Below are 18232 nucleotides of genomic sequence, written 5' to 3' on the forward strand. Positions count from 1 at the left end.
GGAACTTTGACTGATGGACCACAGTCTTCAAAGATGCTGGGCTTTCTGGAAGTTGTGACAAGATACAGGTGCTCAGTGTTTCTGAAAACATCCTGTGTTGTCTTAGCTTGAATTTCTGGAAATAAAGCCCCCAAATTATTGAACACTTGACTTACTTTAGCCTTGAGACTCTGCTAGGGACCAATTTCATGCAGGGGCTGGGCTGCCAACAGAATATAGTTGTTCCCAGTCCTTTTTTGAGCTGAGTCTGGCAGAGCACGCAGCTGTGTGGTGTCTGTGAAAGCTTATCAAGGTGTTACACCACGTCAGTTTTGCTAGGTAGTACAAGACTCTCCAGATTGGCTGTATTTATATATTCTTTCCTCTTTCTTTTGATTTTTCCCAGGATGGAACAAGTAATGTCATTGATGAGTAAATCGCTGATATTTTTAATTCCTGTGGGTGTTTGGTTTATTGGGGTGAGGGGGTTGTTTGGTGTGTGTTTGAAAGAAAATCAGAACATTTAACAATATGTGTTACGTTCTAACTAAGGTGGTTTTTAAATAGGGAAATAGGTAGGGATCTAAAGAAAAATTGAGACAGCATATGAACTGTAGGAATTATAAATATATATGGTTAAACTATACATAACTGGTTCTTAGTATGTAACTAGAAATTAAGGCACTGCCAGAATACAAATAGTGAAAGAGAAGTTATATCTGTCTTTATCCAGTTCTCCTTTCTTGTCCTGAGGTGAGTACTTACTAACGTAGGTATTATTTCTATTTCTTTCCTTGATCAAGTTAATAGTTTTTTTTTCTAAGAAATAAAAAAATAAAATAAGCAAACAAAAGATTTTATATCCTGTGTTGGTTTCCATTTTTTCTGCTTCTCCTTGCTCTCAGACTCTGGAGTTACTATTGCAACTTATCATGGGACTGTCTGAATTTGCATCAAAATCCTGATAATTTTTTTACTTGTATGTTTTTCTCTGGCTTAATATATCTTAAAGGAAGGGGGTGGAAGTTCATATGCTAAATATAAATATAGGTAAACTGCAAGAGTGGTTTTGAACTGTATGGAGGGTTTCCATCATGACTTTTTCCTGCATTCAAAGTACCTGTGGAGACAATTAGATGTTGCCAGCCCTCTTTCTCCTGTGGGGTGCAGTGGTAAATCCGAGGTTGCTCTGATGTAGGAGATAGCAGCACCACCCAGGTCTCTTACTTCTCTGCCACAAAATGTCCCAAGCCCTGGAATCAGCTTCTTCCACAGGTAGGGCTGAGAGACACGGGTGGTCTTGTAGCACCAGGAAACACTTGGATTTGGATTCTTGAGTTGCCTTTTTGCTAGAGGCAGTCACGCTGCATGGAGAGCCCCTTGGCTGTGGTTTGTCCACGCTGCTGTTTGGGGGAGAAAGCTGCAGGTCAGGGCATGTGCTGATTCCTCACAGCCTGAGAGGTCACTTGCCAGACATCCTGTCAAACAGTGATCTCCCTAATGGCTTTCTCTCTGCCATTGTGCAGCACTTCTTCAACCATCTGAAGCTTGAGGTGCTGGAACTTCTCTCCCTCAGCCATGTTTTTTGACCTAGAAATACTGTTTTCTTGGGGGCAGGGGGTAGGATCTTCTTCACTTCTAGTTCAGTCCTGCCCTCTGCAGCATCTTATATTTGAAAACAAAGGCTCTAGCTCCTTCTGAACAACCCCAAATGATCCCAAAAAGCATAGCAATAACCTAATGTGTAGGAAGGTGCAGAGATGAGGGGGTGGGAGCACTGTTCTAGCAGGCAACCTTGTTTGTGTTGACGGTAAGCAGGGTTGTGTTTTGAACCCCTCTTCACCTTATAGTCTCATTTTTGGTGCTAAGAGTCTGTCCTGGTGATTGGACACCTCAAAGCTTTGGAGCACAGACCCAGACGTGCGCACCAGCTCCGGGAAGTCTGTCAAACCTTTCTCCCAAGCACTAGGTCAGAGCCAGAACGACTGGGCTTCCTTTCCATCGTGTCTCACCTGCAGGAGGTGAGTTGCTTGCCTTGCCCACCACGCAGTGCCTGAACTCCTGATGCTGCAAGCAAAGGCATTTGTGCCAGTGGTGGATTTTGCAAGCCAAACATTTCCATTAGGAACTGGAATCAGACCAAAGTACTGGATTATCAGCCTGCTTTCAGGAGATAGTAACTAATTTTGGACTTGGTAGATATGGGCTGAAATTTAGTTGGTGAAACAGAGGTAAAACGTCAGTTCCCTGCAGAAGTCTAACAACTTCTTGAAAAATAATTTTTTGGTTTTCCTTCTGTTTTCTTCCTTGTAGCTGAGCACCATCCCATACTAGCCTGGAGCTTGTTAGAAACCTAACTCCCCTTTTGTTCCTCTCATGAATACAGATAATTTTGTAGTTATCTCCCATGTGCTGATCAGAGGATATCAGTTCAGGCCTCTGATAGCTGCTGTTCTTCCTGTTTCTTACCTTCTGGATTGTTTGACTCATGAAAGCATGATACTGTGGGCTGCTTGCTGTTATTAATTACGTGCTGCATATTGGTTTGTCTTTGGGTGTTGGCCTTCTATTCTCGGAATCTTGCAAATATTTTAAACAATCAGCCTATTGTTTAGCAAGTGCTCTACACACACTGTAGGCCTTTTGTGAATTTCTGTTTAAAAAAAAAAAGAATGACTAATGGAGCACGAACGGTGCTTGTGACACTGTAGTCCATTGTGTAACTATTGAGAGCAAAATTTACATTCCTAGAAAAGCTTGTTCACGGTCAAAATATAGGACATTCTCTTTATGGCTCATGGGAAAACATGTACTATATATTCAGCTCAGGATGCTACTTAGAAGGATCAACTTTTAAAAAATGACATTTTCCTCCCTTGGAACATTGAAGTCGGACTGAGACCCGGCTTTGCTTGGCAACAGAAGTGAATCTTTTTCATTCAGGCAAGTGGCGTGGGGGGCTATTTTAGGTCTGTCACACACAGGCACAATGATTTGTTTGCTGAAATAGCTTCTTTTTAAGATGTTGTTAAGCTCTGACATTGCCGGCCTTTTTGAATGGAGAGGGTATGTTATTATATTATATAGCTGCCTGCCTCCTCTGAATGCCAGAGGAAGCCTAGCAGTTGGTGCTTTTCTTTCCTTCAAAAGCATATTTGTTTATGGCTTTTTTTTTTCCCCTCCTCTGAGATTGTTACAGGTCAAGCAGAGGTTAAAGTGGGATCTTTAAATGTTTAGAAAAATTGTGAGTTCCATGTACTTCTGAAATGTAGCAATTGTCTGTCCTGCGTGTGTGCCTAAAAAGAGGGTACTGGGTGTTCGGAAGGGGTAAGGATGCATCTCATGGATGCTATAGGTAGTTTCCTTTGGTACTTGTTGCCTAAGTAGAATAAGTTTTGATTTGGTTTGATTTTCTATTTTGCTGTGAAGAATTAAGATTGAGTCACTGCTCACTGGAGATACTACTCCTTTGTCCGTCCATGTATGCTCTTCGGGAGAGGGGTTGCCTGTTATTATGGGCATGCACAGTGCCAAGCACGGTGGGATTCCTGACCTGGGAGAGATGGTGTTAAGACGCTAAAACTTAATTTACAGCGGCAGGGCCTGTTACAGCCCTGTGGCGGAGTGGAAGCCAGCGCAGAGTGCCCTGCTCCTGCTGCAGGGCCCTGGTTTGGTCAGATGCCAGCCGTGCTTTCAAGTGCTTGTCTGAAGAGGGGCATACAAGGGACTTCTGAGTACACTTAGGTATATATATATATATATATATACATACACACAGGTAAGGACTATGGGGACCACTTAGCCTTAGCATAGATCCACAGAGAGCTGCTGTAAATGGGAGAGCCTGATGTGGGCAGCAGCTGGATATCCCAGGCCAGTACTAGCTAGGACAAAGTCATATTCATGGGGAACAAGCACCGGTTTGTCTCCCTCTGCTCTGATGTGACCCAGAAGGTTTTTCAGTATTTCTTTTTCCTTCTCTGAAAGAAACAGGAATGTTGAAAGTATTGAGGAGGGAAAGTTGTCGGCTTGAATTTGGGAAGCGAGCGGGAAGTGCTCAATACCTCTGCGTCATTATACTTTTAAGAGAAGTGCCCAGGTGCTCCAATTCATGGCCCTGCTGTAAATTTGAACCAATTGGATCCTGCTCTCTTGGCATCTGAAGCTTCCAAATTATATTGTATTTGCCACTAGTCATCATTAATTTGCGGTTTTCACCTTGATTAATTTTTAGGAATGTACATAATGAGAAACTTTAAAAAAAAAAATCGGAAGAGAGGAAATGGAAATTTGTCCTCTGCAGTGTTTTTCTCATTTATGACCTCTGCATCTGAAACTGTATCGCTCAGTGGTGCATTTTATCACCTGTTTTCCATGTCAGTTCAGTGACTATTGAAACAAAACGTTCAGTTTGGTACAGAAGAAATGGCGTGAGCAGCTCATGCCAATTATTGTCTGAGTAATTGGCACACCTTTGCAAGCAATGAAGCAGTTACTTGTACTGGCAGGGGAGGAAGGTGCTGGAGAGGTGACTTTATCATCACTGACTGCATTTTGGTTGTGTTATTTATAGGAGTGAGCCAAGTTAGTATTTTAAGACATTGGTACAAAAAAATAGGTGTCCTCGAGCCCTATGCATATGCTGTAAATAAAATTGGTGTATTTTCCAGAGGTGTGTTTCCTTCCTGTCCCATCAGTTTTTCGCAGAGTTCTGGGTGTTAAACTCATGCAGGTTGCCGCTCATGGATTTAGGAGGGAAACTTTAGGAATCGGAACTTGATTTTTTTTTTTTTCTTTTCCCGTTTTGTTGTCTCTGGTTTTTTTGGGTGGGGGTGTTTTTTGTTTTTTGGGGTTTTGTTTTTGTTTTGTTTTTTGAGCCAGTATCTTATTCTGAAGCAAGACAAAGGTCTCTTCCTTAGTTTTCAAAGTCTGAACAAGTGTCCTCAAAAATTAACAGTAGTTTCTTGGGGAGTTGCTACCCATAGAATCATGGAATAGTTTGGGTTGGAAGGGAACTTCAGAGATGATATAGTCCAACCCCCCTGCCATGGGCAGGGACACCTTCCACTAGATCAGGTTGCTCAGAGCCCCATCCAACCTGACCCTGAATGTTTCCAGGGATGGGGCATCCACAACTACTCTGGGCAACCTGGTCCATGTCTCACCACCCTCATCGTACCCAGTCCCTTTCTGCATAGGATTGTTTCTTATCTTTGGGAAGGTGTATATGTGTATATTTTTTATGTTCTTGCTGAACAGAAGTGTAGTGGAAGGAATATATGTGTATATTTTTGATGTCCTTGCTGAACAGAAGGAGGGACACCTCTAAGAGCTTGCTGGGATGGTTTAGCCAGATCACCCTTCATATTAATGTCATGACCTTTGTCCCATTTTTTGCCAGAAGCTGTTGTGAAGTTTTGTGTGATACATGAAATTGGTTGTCGTGACTTTCTTCTTGGGTCACATGGCCTAAGAGAAGAGGTTGTATAGTGTGGTCATCCTTAGGCCTGACGTTCACAGAAGGCTCTTCGTAGAGATCTCCTAAGAGTTTTTCTTTCCTCTGGAGGGCGGAGAGAGAGAAGTGAAATATCCTGGGTTTGGAGTACAAAGAATGTTGTATTAAATTCCCTACAATAGGGGTAAGGATACAGGGAGGAGAATTCAGTCCTGCATAAATGGTGCATTTGTCTGCATCAGGTTAAAGCTGCAGGGCTTCACAGTTTGGTTCTGGCACTTCCCTCGCATCTTCGTGCACATCTTCCACCTGACCCGAGTTCACTGTGTCGCGCTCAGACCCGCATGAGGTCAAATCGCCCTCTTCAGAAGCTGTACTTGTGCTTTCTCCTTCCGGGGAAAACCCTACAGTAGGAAAGCAATAACTTCATAGTCAAACTCTTTCTGTAACAGTTGGCAAAACAAATGGCAACTATAAGTTTTTATTTCTTTTCCTTGGCTTTCTTATACATCACATTTTTTACATTGCAGGGGTCAGAGGGTAGAGATTGCCTTGGATGACTCTGGCAGATGTCATTTAATGATACTTTTTGAAGTGGCTTAAGACTTTATCACGGCTTTCCCCCAAAATATTTCCCCTGCACCTTCATAGTTTAACAGGATAAGTTTGCGTGTCTCCGACACTTCTGTTTGCAGCTTCTTTACATCTTTGTTGACAGTTTACGCTAAGCACACTGGCATACCTTCAAGTCTGCTGCGGATGCGGTAATACCTTTCAATTGCCTGAACAAGAATCACCGGAGGGCATCTGTCTGAGTCTGAATTAAGTTTGAAAACCATCTGGCATGTTGTGGGATAGTCCTAATAATAACAATGAACGCTTTATCAGGAGTTGAGTCATTGTGCTTGGTTTCCATTGTAATTCTCTTATTAGTTGCATATATGCATTCCATATAGCCAAGGGGTTAATACTGCATGCAGATACTGTACAAGACCATTGTGCCAACACCTCTCATTTAGACTCATTTATCATTCAAAATCTGGCCATAAGAAATACATTTAAATAATAAAAAAGATTACTAAGATGAAAGATATATATCAGCATTAATTGCATCCTAAACCACTTCTGCATGAGGAGGGAGGAAGGAGAGGACTAAACAGAGATGGCAGTCACAGGAGCAAGGTGCTTTCCCTGGAGGTGTGTTTGAACTGTTGTAGAGTCTCTTTTGGCACTTCACACAGGCATCCATCAGCAAGAAAGGTGTGGACCTGCCTGGGCCTGAAGCATGGGAAGAGAAATGCTCCAAGAGGTCCTTGGTCTTCACAGGTTCCTCACAGGAACATCTGCACTCGCTTTCTTTCCTGTAGGAAGAACTCAAAGTATTTTGTGAACCTGAGTATATGTTGTTTCCTAGAACCTTAATGAGGTTCAGAGATAGTATCGTTACTTTGCATGTTTATTAAGCTGTATCGAACGAGACCTTCAGCTAACAGTGATTGGCACAGCTCCACTGATTTTTAACCCTTGCTGAAATCTGGTTAAACCTACCTGTGTTCCCAAGTGTTTGGCAGGTGCCCCCGAACCCAGCAGTTACATCTGACCATCGTGCCCTTGCCATCTCTCAGGTTTGCTCTGTGTTGTCTCACTGATGGAACACAGGTCTTGGGGGTATGTCCCTGTGAGAACAGAGCATCCTCAGTGGTGTCCTCAGCATTTTAGGCTGATACCAGAAGCACCCCATCATGCTGCCAAAAGTATTGTATGAGACAGCTTTAACTTTACATTGGCAGAAGCTGCGATAAGGTGCAGAAGCCATGACAGAAGCAGGAGTAAATGATTTGCCCAAGATGATGCAGAAGGGCTGGTGGCAAAGCGTGGAGGGAGCTCTGGTCTCCTCGCTCTGAGTTTGCATGTCGGCCGCAGGACACTCTCCCCCTTCCCCCACGCAAAGGCAGATGAAACTGCTTGGTTTGAGGATCTTTCCTTTTGCATTGGCAGCAGAGGAGAGCTCGAGATTGACTAAACCACTGAAGCTAATAAACTTCTCATGTGCATGCAGGGACATCAGTTTAATTACTTTGCAAAGCAGCAGAGCTGGAGCCGCGCAACTGCCTGACGACGATAAGAGGAGGGAGCCACAAGCCAGCGGCGTTTCGGTTGTCTGCTCCTTCGTTCTGTCTCGGCTCCCTATAAATGATGGATGAGGAGAATAGAGGCAGCGAGCCAAACATATGCAACCTATGCATACTGCGCAGAGCCGCATAATCCAAGCGGTATTGTTTGCTGTATGTGCAGGCGGTGCTTCCCAAAAGCTCGCTGCTGTTGCTGGAGGGAGGCTTCACTGGTGGCTTCTGCGGGAGCAGAGGGATGCTGGTGTGGGGAGCTTTTGAAAATCCACTTCTGAAATGCAAATGCTTCCTTCATTATAACCCACTTGAAGCCAAGCGTGATCAATGAACACAAAACACTTTCACAGCTCAGACATGCTGTGGAGTATGGTTCCCCTCTTTTTTTTTTTTTTTTTCCTGCACAAAGCAGTTTGCCCCTCGGCCTGCCGAAGTGAAATTAGTTAACAATTTCATAAAAAATCTTTGGTCAACAATGATTAGATAACCGCTGCTTGTGTATTAGGTAGACGCTGAGAATGTACAAGGGCAGACAAGATGTGTAAGCAGAAAAACTGGTGAAATTTTGATCCTTCTGTTAGCGCTCTCCCTCCCTGGGAGCTGCTAAGAGCAGGTTAGACAGACAGGTCTCAGGAGTTGTTTGGGTGTAGCTTGTCCTAGCTTGGGGGCAGAGAGACTAGCACACTCCATTAAACCTTTCCAGCTCCCTTTTCTGTGACTAAAGGATGTGAAATTCTTGGTGCAAATGCTTCTATTAATAGTGCTCAGTGGTTTAGCGACGTTTGCTCAGTGAGCAAGCTGTCCTGGGTGGTGCACACAGGCCAGGTTAGCTGCTGGTGTGCCCCTTGCTTGTTTATTTACACCTGTGCTAAATGACTTGTAAACTCAGCAGAGTTCCTGGCCTGTAAAATGCCTTTAAATACACAAAATTCTGGGCCCCAAAAGGGGAGGGAGCTAGAAAGCATGACTTCTGGAGGCTTACTCTGAGCCTCTGGCTCCCCTGCCTGGACCCGCTGTGGGAGGAGGTATGGTGGGGACCCAGGGACAGGAGTCAGAGTTGTCACCCAGTGATAAAGGCATCGACACTATCTGCTTGCTCTTCGTTAATAACTTTAAGTACCGCCTCCTTACAGGTTGCTGTACAGTAAACTGGTGCTGCTTTGTGGAATGATTAACTGTGATTCTTTTTTTTCCACATGCTTTTAAAAATGAAATTAATTAAACAGTTGCAAACATGAGGGGGAACGCTTCGAAGATGAAGGCTGACCATGCAGAAACCACGCTGAAAGGAGTTTCAAGGCAACACATCCAGGGGTCTGAGCTCATTTGAGTAAAGTAATGTAAAAATGTGGTTTAGTGCTAAGCCTAATTTAGCATGCCTGCAGGCTGCTGTGCGCCAAAGTGCTCTTAGCCTTCCTCATCATCTCCAGATACAGATTGGCTCCCTCTCTGCGCGCTGCATCCGATGATTTATACGGCCATGTAATGAATCCAATCAGCCCTATTATCCAACAGAAGACTCTCTTCATGTTTATTAATAGTTTACTGACCTGGCAGATCAGCAAGTTGAACCATGCATCCAAGTGATGCTTGTCCAGTGCAGTGGAGGGGCAGTGGTGTGCAGCCCAGGTTGAGAGGAGGAGGAAGAGGGGAACGTGAGCAGCCTGTTCAGCAGCAGCATACACGTTATATCAATTTTGTTGTAATGTGAAACTGTACACAAATTCAGTGTACGTGTGAGGCCCTTTGATCCACAAGAACAGGAGGCTTTGCAGGTTCAGTTCTTGTTATTTTAGTGTAGGATTATCTTCTGCCGGGGACGGAGACTCTGGGGCTGTTGCAGTGTGAGCAACGTTGTGTGCACAAGTGCCACTGTCCATCTGAAATGACGTGAGTTTACCCAGCAACACTGCAAGAGTTGAGCCAGTTGGAGAGCTGAGTGATTAGCTCTTGAACCGTGTACAACAAATGCATTCAGTGGAATTGTGCTATTCAATTGGCACACCACTATAATTCATTTTAAATAATTTTTTACTGTTCCCGAAGGTTCCATTTCTAAGTTTCTACTTTGTAGGATGAAAGAGTTGCCAATACTCTTTAATCCTTGGAGAGAAAGGACTGACTCCCAGCAAGACCCCAATTTTCCTGTAGTCCTCCATGTTTTTAACACTGCCTGTGCAATACTTTGCCAAACTCCAAAGAATAGAAATAAAAATGGAACATTTTGGCCTTTTGGTGGCTGTTTACCCGCAGCAAAACAATTTTCAGACAATTAATGGATCTCCAGGCCCTTTGGAAGCTCAGATATAGCTGTTTCTAGGTTGTCACATGTCTAATTAATACAAGTAGTGACAGTAATATTCCTGCTGGTATTCTGCTTCGGCCAAGGCTAGGCTTGCAAGCCTGATAGCTGATCCTTAAGAGTGTCTTTATATCCAGGTAAAACCTTTCTGGCGTCGGTAAGAGTGTGGGAATTAATTGGCGCAGGCAGCATTTGCTGCTGTACTGTGGCTTCAGGGAGTAACGTTGTACCACAGAGGAACTTTCTTTACAGTCATCTGGGGTTTTAAAAGCATTATTATCAAATGCTAATTTTAAGCAATTATGGTTGTAGGAGAGGTCGCAGCATAAACATGCTATAAAATAAGCTTATTTTAATTGCTTACAGCTGTACTAGAAAAACTGTATCGAAAAAGTAAATAACTGTTTTGCTTTGCTATTTAGCAAATCGCACTTTGTATCACCAGAGGCGTATGCTGAGAGAGTCTTTTTAATTCTCCTGAGGGTTGTACTTACACCTGAAGGAGGAAAGTTGTGTGATGGAAAGAGTTTTATTCTAAGTTTCTTCCACCGTTGTAAAGCTGAGATTGGAGTTGTGCTGGCATGTGTTCAGGAGTCTGTCTGTTTTCATCCCCTTGCAGCACACTAATATCTCCCATCTGAAAGCCTGAAATGGAGGCCCTTAGTTTCTGTGATTTAGGATTTGATCAAGTGTGTGATCGTGATAACGTTGGCTCAGTCTGAGCTGGGATTTGGTAATGAATTGTGTGCGCTTTGGTAATCCGTGGCAACGGCGAGTAAAACCGGTTCTCTGAAACCACTGCTGAGGGCTGAATAACTGAGAATGGAAGGGGTAGAAATAGTGAAAAATGCCTGATACGGCTGTAAGCGAGTGGCCGTACTTGTTGGCTTTTGAGCATTCTTGAGCACGGCTTTGATACGCTCTGGTGTTTCTCTTTATAGTGCTTCCACTTCTCACTCGGACCATTCTGCTCACACCAAATCTGCTTCTGCTATATCATCTGACTCGGTCTCCACCTCGGCAGACAACTTTTCTCCAGATTTAAGGGTATGTATGTTTTGTCTTAAAAAAAAAAAAAAAAAGATATCTATGTTGTGGCCTCCTTCAGAGGACATTTCTTGCTCCTGTGAGTTTGGGTATGGTAAAATGTGAGCTTTCAGGTTAATGCCAAATTTGATGTAGCCAAAGCATGAAAGGATCCAAAGTCAAACAGGTGAAATTGAAGTTTAATCTCTACCATATTATTTCCTTCTTTATAAAGTTGTTTAATCTTCAAAAAGCTGACTCCACAACCCACACTTGGAGACGAATTTTCAAAGGAACTCAGTTTTCTTTTAAGTGCTTTAAGTAAGTGAAATCCTCAACCTGCCAGTTGTATATCCTTTTTTTATGTTGTGTTTATATATAAGAGATGTTCTCTCTTGAGAACTCCTGCTTGTTTGTGAACACTGAGTCCTTGGAAGTATCTTCTTTCAGAGAAAGATTGCTATCTCCAAGCTGATAAAAATAATCTTCTGTCACAATAAATTGCTCTGACATAAAAAGGTCCAAACAAGGCTCTTTTAAGTCTGTTATTAGATTAGTTAATTATAAATTCAAAGTTCTAGTTCAGTGTCACAGGAGTTTTGAAAGCTATCTGTATGTTCCTCTTATGAAACCAAGGGGTTTGCTGATACACCTTTGCTTTAAAAAAACATCCCTTAGTATAAAACTGTTGGTGTTGGTACATTCTAGGAATGACTTTTAGCATTTCTCAGCTGTGGTTGAGCAGCTTTGTAAAATCTAAACACAGTGAAATTGCATAAAAACCTCTAAATGCAAAACTAATTCCTTTGACAACCATGATAATTTTTTTGTCCCATGAGTATTGTCTCAGTAATGCATAATTAATAACAGAAAGTCCACCTGTTCATAAGTGGCAAGAACATGAATGTTTCTTTCTAAAGGCAGCTTATTAGCCAATATTAAGCTAAGATTTGAAAATTAATCGGTAGTTTATGTGTAATCTAATGATAGTTGATATGTTTTACCTATGGATACAAAAAATAGTCTTTAGAACATGCCTGGGTAAAAAGTTTGTAATATGTCTGAAGTTTTTCCCCTGTGAAGTTGGGATGTTCAGTTACTCCAACATGCAGAAAACATAGTTTTTAGGCTGAGGCTAAGTGATTCATTGATATGAATATACAGAAGATTGCAAATACTGCTACAGCTGTAACTGTTTGTATAATATTATAAAAAAAAATTACACAAACTTTTTTTTTTTGCTAAAGTTTGCATAAGTAGGTTTCTTTTTCCAGTTTTGATGCACAACTCAACTGCCTTTTCACAGTTTTTGTGACACTTGGAGATTACTTTTAGAAGTAGAGAATGAAGCAACGTTTCTTTTCTAGAATCGAGGTTGTCTTTCCTTCCTGGTGGTTAAGTTAGCTCAACATGTTTTCCTTGTAACCCTGATTGCATCTTGTAACTCTTTCCCCCCTTTTGTCACCTAATCTGTGTGAATTGTAAGCTGTCTGGGCAGGGATTCCAGCTCTCCTGGGCTTGTCTCATTCCCCATCCAACAGAGCCTCTGTACCCACTAGCAGTCAAAAACAATGTCCACAGAGGAATGTTCACTTAGCTGCACGATACATTTTTCAGGCAGAAGGTGCATGTGTATTGTTTACTGGAGGCCATTAGCATTAGAAGCCTATACTTCATTGCTGTGCCACAGTTCCTGTAGTTTGCAGAGTGATTTCTTCACAGCCTGCCCTCTTCTTTTTCTTTTTTTTTTTTTTTTTTTTTTCAGCAAACGAAAGTTCTGCCATGCTTGGAACAAATGCTGCTCCCCTTTCATTTTAGAATAGTGTTTAAGGGAGAGATGGTAAAGCAGAGAATTACTTATTTAGAATAAAGGCACCGCAGGCCAAGCGTGAGCACATGCCTCTGCTGGCAAAATGCTTCTTGCTCTTAACCTTCATCAGCTCTGTGGGGCCTGAATTTGGCATAAGCCTGCCATACTTCACCTAAAGCTTGCTCTTGAAGAGGTGGTGTGAGTGGCTGTGATGCAGTTGTGTGTAGGCATAAAGCTGGTTCTTGCCTGTACACTGGAGTGACTGCTTGTCAATGGTAAGCAGACCTAGAGAAAATGCATTCCCATGGTCCTACTTGTATTAGGGTGAGGGAGAAAGGGGCAGTTTCCACTAATATGGGTTGACTTTATCTCTCCTAGAGGAATTAATGTGTTAACCATTTCTCTCTTCATTCCTGAGAGTGTTTGATGCTGGAGAACAAGACTGGGAGGTGGGATGAAGATCTGTCCTCTACCTGTGGACAGCCTCTTGTGTTGGTACTGTGTTGGGACTGCAACTGCAGTCCCACAACCTGTCCTCGAATCAATCGCTGTCGGTGCTAGTGCATTACAGTTTGCTCCCTGGGCTTGCTTTTGGAGCCTAGCGCTAGCTCCTAAATGGAAGATTCATTATGAGTGGTGATCAGCTAACACTGATTTCTTTCAGGTCTTGAGTCAAGGAGCACAGACATCCTCTCTCTAGGCTTATCATTCTTTGTCCAATTTTCTCCGAATTAACATCTCTGTTATGTGGCAGTTCTGCAAGTTGGGTTTTTTTAAGTCAGTTCTGTGAGAGATTTTTCAAGGTCCTGATTGTTCTTACTGTTTTCTTTGACCTTTCTGAGATGTGGCCTTGCCTTTGATATTGCAGATGAGGTCATACCATTAACTGATACAGTGGCATGAGAGTGTTCTCTGTTCTAGCCCTTTCCTTACACGCCTGAGCATCTTGTGCAGCTTTGATTGGCACAAGACAGCACGAACTTCCAAGTCTTAACAGGTACTGAGATTTGAGCTAAGTACCTTATTTCTTCTGAGGACAAAAAGAAGTCCCACATTGTTCCTGGAAAAGTGTAAGAGAATAAGCCCTGAAGTGGGAACCAGCGCATTTTGTGGTAACTCTGTGGTATGGGAGACAAGTGCCTGGGCTACGTGGTGTTCTCACAGGAGGGTGTTGCATCAGTTAGCTTTAAGAGGCTGAAAATAAGCTTTTCAAGATTTTGAAGTGGATCTGCCAATTATGGGATTATGCTCTTGATGTGTATTTAAATTTTCCTTGCTAGAATGAATTGCTGCGTGGATCCATCATCACTCCTACCTCTACTTGGTCTCTGCCTCTGCGTGTGCATTGACTCAAATTTAGGAATTAAATTTCTGTGACGATGGAAAAACACTTTGTGATAGCTACAATTAGCACTCTCTTTTTCTGTGGGGAATTTTTAGAAGAATAGTAGGCGTCCATTGGGAGGAGGGAACCAAGGGAAGGACCCACATAATTTCTTGCAGTCTGTGCCTGCAGTTTTCTTTTGGAGTGCAATTAACACTCTGTGTGTGTGCACGCGCATGTGTGTAATGAGGTAAATCAGACAACCACTGGGGATTCCTACTGAATACATGTGCAGTATTTTTCCTAAATCTTTCTCCAAAGCATTTAATAATAACCTTTATGAAGGTTTTTTTTTTTAATGTATATTGAGCATTTCAATATCTGGAACTAAGATTAAATTGCCTTTCCACTAAAATTTATAGAATTTTCACTTCATAAACTAACTAAATAACTTTTGGCTGCTTCAGTTAGCTTCACAGGAAAAAAAGAAGAAAAAAACCCCAAACCCCAACAGAAAAACAACAAAGCACTATTAGGTTCTCCCCTCCACCCCCTTCCTGATCTCAAATCTGAAGCTGTTTAGAATTGATTTAGGGAATGCACTTTTGGAGGGAATTTTTAGCAAATACACTGCCATATGTTTTAACATAAGTTATAGATCAGGCAAGAATAGAATTGAAGTAGTTGGAAGTGAAAATGAGCTGGAAATTCATAGATACTTTGTAATTTGGGATGAGATTTTAAAAACACCTTAGAGCCAACCTTGCCAAAGGGATTGAGGTGCATAAATCTCTCTTACAGATCTGGGAAGTTGGTTATTAAAGTACAGTGAGATACTTGCTCCTAAGTCCTATAGGTGGTGTTTTCTCCTGTGCCTGTGGGCAGATACATCTGTGCAGTTTATAGTACTTCTCTTAAGTCTTCTTGCTAGTGCTCTAGCTTTTATCAGTGGGGACTTTCATTTTGGCTTAGTTGTTGATTTATAGGATAATGCCTGAAGTTTACCGCGTTCAAAGCTTTGGAGTAGCTGTCATAAAAGGGTTGGATCCCTTCCATCTGCAGTTGGGAAGCAGTGGATGTGGCCAGCAGAGCCTGCTGCCACTTCCCTTAAGAACAGTACCTTTGCCTGAAAATTTGTGGAGGTCCATTGTGTTTGGTTTTGGATTGTATACAGTGAAAACCTGAACCAGAGGATGGAAACTCATATGTTGGCTTTCTTATGTTGCTTCTTGCTTCTAGTCCATTCTGTGGATAGAGGAAACCAGTACAGCAGACCCATACATCACATGCTTAGTTCTGCAGCCTTCAGAAAAAGTGATTCAAATCTTTGTTCTTGGTGTTGCTGTTTGTGACCACTATACCATTCTTCCGTTTGAGGGCAACAATAAGATCCACAATTCCTGATATTCCTCTGAGGTCCAGCAAAATATTTTACAAGCATATGTCACATCCTCCATGATTGTTTGCTCCGTCCTTAATAATTTTCTCCTTTAATACACGAGGAATTGGTGGATTTGCAACGGGTTTATATATGAGATGCAAGAGCATTATCATAGCATGCCCAGTACTCGAAGGTTAGAAAAGGGAAGAAACAGAGTTGCTTGCCTAACTTAATTTGTTATCCCTCGTGTGTATGGTTGGAGACTGTAGACAAGCCTATGTGGTTTATTTTGTAAGATACATAACTGATGCATGACAGAAAGTATATAAAGGAGCCTTCTCCTTCCAAGACAGTAAATGGATGCCATCGCTGTCTCCTTAGGTTTTCTGGATGAAATCTGTTTGAGCAAGTCTGCATTCAAGCTAGCCAATCACAATTCCTTTGTAGTTGATGGAAAGAAATAGGTCATTTATGATCTGATTTATCTCTGCTTTAAGGAAATGCCCACGCTAGGTGAGAACATTATGTAGCTGAGCTAGAGAAGTCCTTGCTGCAGAATGTTGTGAACATTATTTGAGGGGCAGCAACTGATTTCTCAGAGTGGATCCCAGCTTTAGCTGTGCTCCAGTAAAGGTGTAGTTTTGTCTCATTTGAAAACCTGCTGTGTTTCTCCTCTGACTATGCAGAGACTTCAGGGTATTTTCTCCAGATGTAGACCTCTAAAATTGAGGTAAATCCTGTCTCTCAGGTGATGTTGGGCAGGATTAACTGAAATGCCAGTCACTGCCTTTGCCACCTTTGTGTTACCTTAGTCTAGCTTTAGTGCAAAGTGGCTTAGACTGGTTTTATGTAGAACATGTATATTGATAGTAGAAAAACATATTGAAGAAAGATGTGATTCCCCACCCCCCCTCCTTTGCTGTAAATCACTAAAACTAGCCTCAGTGAGCTTTTCCATTGCTATCTCCCTGCCAACACAGGAAGCGTGTCAGGCTTCGGTTATGTGTAACACATGTTCAACAAGAGCTGGGTTTAGAGAGCGGCATAACTTTTTAAACTTTAAGCACTCATTTAAGCAATGTTTTTTACTTTGGCTTTTAAGGGACTTCTCAGTTAGTGAGTGATGCTAGTTTGGAAGCACTAAATCGTGAAAAAAGTCTGTCTAAGCACCTCCAGGGTAGTTTAAGACTTTCTGCCCTGCCAGTCAGCACCATCCTTGCTTAGCGATGTATGTGGGTAAGTATTCCTGTTTCAGACTGGCCCTTGACTCTTCTCATGGGACTGCCCGTAAGAAGACTAGTTCATAGCCAATGCAAAGATGTCTTCTGTAATATCAGCTTTCCTTCCCAGTGCACTGGACTGTGGCTGCTATTAAATTACAGACCATATTGCACAAACCACCAGATGGTGAAGATAATTGACCTGTGGTCACAAAAGATTTGGCTAGATGTGAACTGGTGATACAGCAGTGAAATAAAATAAACAGTTCATCTTTTTACTGTCACTCTGTGAAGGCTTGACCATATGTGTGTTTCTCTGTGTCATCGCTTTGGGCTCAGTCATATTCTCACACGGAGGTGCACCTCACATTTTTTGCAGGTGTACAGGAGTAGAAGCTATGCAGGCAGTAGTAGTCCTTACCTGGTCTGTGTGTAGTGTTTCCAGAGGTCCCTTTGCACACAGGACTGAAATCAAGACCAGATCCAAGAATAGGTGACGCTTTACGTTATCAAAGGTATCGAGAGACTTTAAGAGCAGCAGAGAAGAAGTAGGAAAATCTTATGGGGAAAAGTATTTTAACTATCTTGAAGTTCTGATTTTGGCCGTACGAGTTGCGTGTGTGTGTCTGTGGGAAACCGTTTTCCTTTCTTCTTTGGAGCATTAAGCTGTCGATTAACAAAGGAACAAAGGACTGGTTCTGAAGAATGAATGATGCTCTTGTCCATAAGTGTGGTCATTCCAGGACAGCCCCATGAGTGACTGGAATTTAGCCCCTGCCATTGCCATGTTTTTCTAGGACTCCAGTTTCCAGGACTGTAAATGCTATATATTTAATGAGAATTACGATCTTTTTATTTTTAAACTGTCCTGAGAGATGGAAAATCTTGCTGCCCTCCCTGCTCCTCTCCCCAGTAAGTCCTTTTCTGCACCTCCCCCTTTCAAGAAAACAAACACACAGAGTAGCCAACCTTTGGGTTGCAAAATATTGATTTCATGCAAATTAGATGGGGGGGAAAAGCCAGATGCAGTCAGTTTTCTGTCTCCTTTGCATGGAAATAATACTCCCTAAGTGCTCATCTAGTTAGAAGAGAGCAAAGGCAGCAAGCGTTGCTAATTTTTCTTATATAGAAGTACCTGAATGTTTGAATGTGAAGTAATGCACAGTGAAGGAAATCTCTGGAAGCGTTTATGATTGCCATCTATTAGGAATGGAAAACTAAGGATAATAAGCAAATGGCCTTCAGATGTTCCTCAAAAATATTTTCAAGCTCTTCCTAATTGACTGCCTTATTTCTCCTGGCTACGAAGTGCAAGAATTCTCCTTTTGCTGAGTAAAACTGGGTAAGGGATGGCTCCCCCCCCCCCCCCCCCAAAACTATAACAAAAGTTATAGTTTTGTAGATTGAAGCACAAATCAGGCAGGAATGAACAAGCATGGTATTTAAAAGGAACATGCGGATTTGTGACTGCATGCAGTACCTGCCAAGATTTGATTTTCTGTAGATGTTTTTGCACCGAATGAAACATCGTCGTTCCCCTGTGTAGGATTGTTTACTCATTGTAATTACTTGTATCATGAATTCTTATCTTGCATATCACTAAACTCCA

The 18232-nt window shown here is 42.2% G+C and overlaps 1 protein-coding gene across 2 annotated transcripts in view; it reads left to right on the forward strand.

The window, feature by feature from the left end:
• MTMR2 (myotubularin related protein 2) overlaps nucleotides 1-18232 on the forward strand; it is a 65421-nt gene that overhangs the window by 11892 nt on the left and 35297 nt on the right. The window contains exon 2 of one of the 2 annotated variants that reach the window (XM_075491063.1): nucleotides 10804-10909. The exons of the other annotated variant lie outside the window; for it this stretch is intronic. Coding sequence (XP_075347178.1) covers nucleotides 10804-10909 — 106 coding nt within the window. The remainder of the gene's footprint in view (nucleotides 1-10803; nucleotides 10910-18232) is intronic. 2 annotated transcript variants of the gene reach the window in all.

The sequence above is a fragment of the Mycteria americana genome, chromosome 1 (genome assembly GCF_035582795.1).
Source record: "Mycteria americana isolate JAX WOST 10 ecotype Jacksonville Zoo and Gardens chromosome 1, USCA_MyAme_1.0, whole genome shotgun sequence".
Taxonomy (NCBI): Eukaryota; Metazoa; Chordata; class Aves; order Ciconiiformes; family Ciconiidae; genus Mycteria; species Mycteria americana.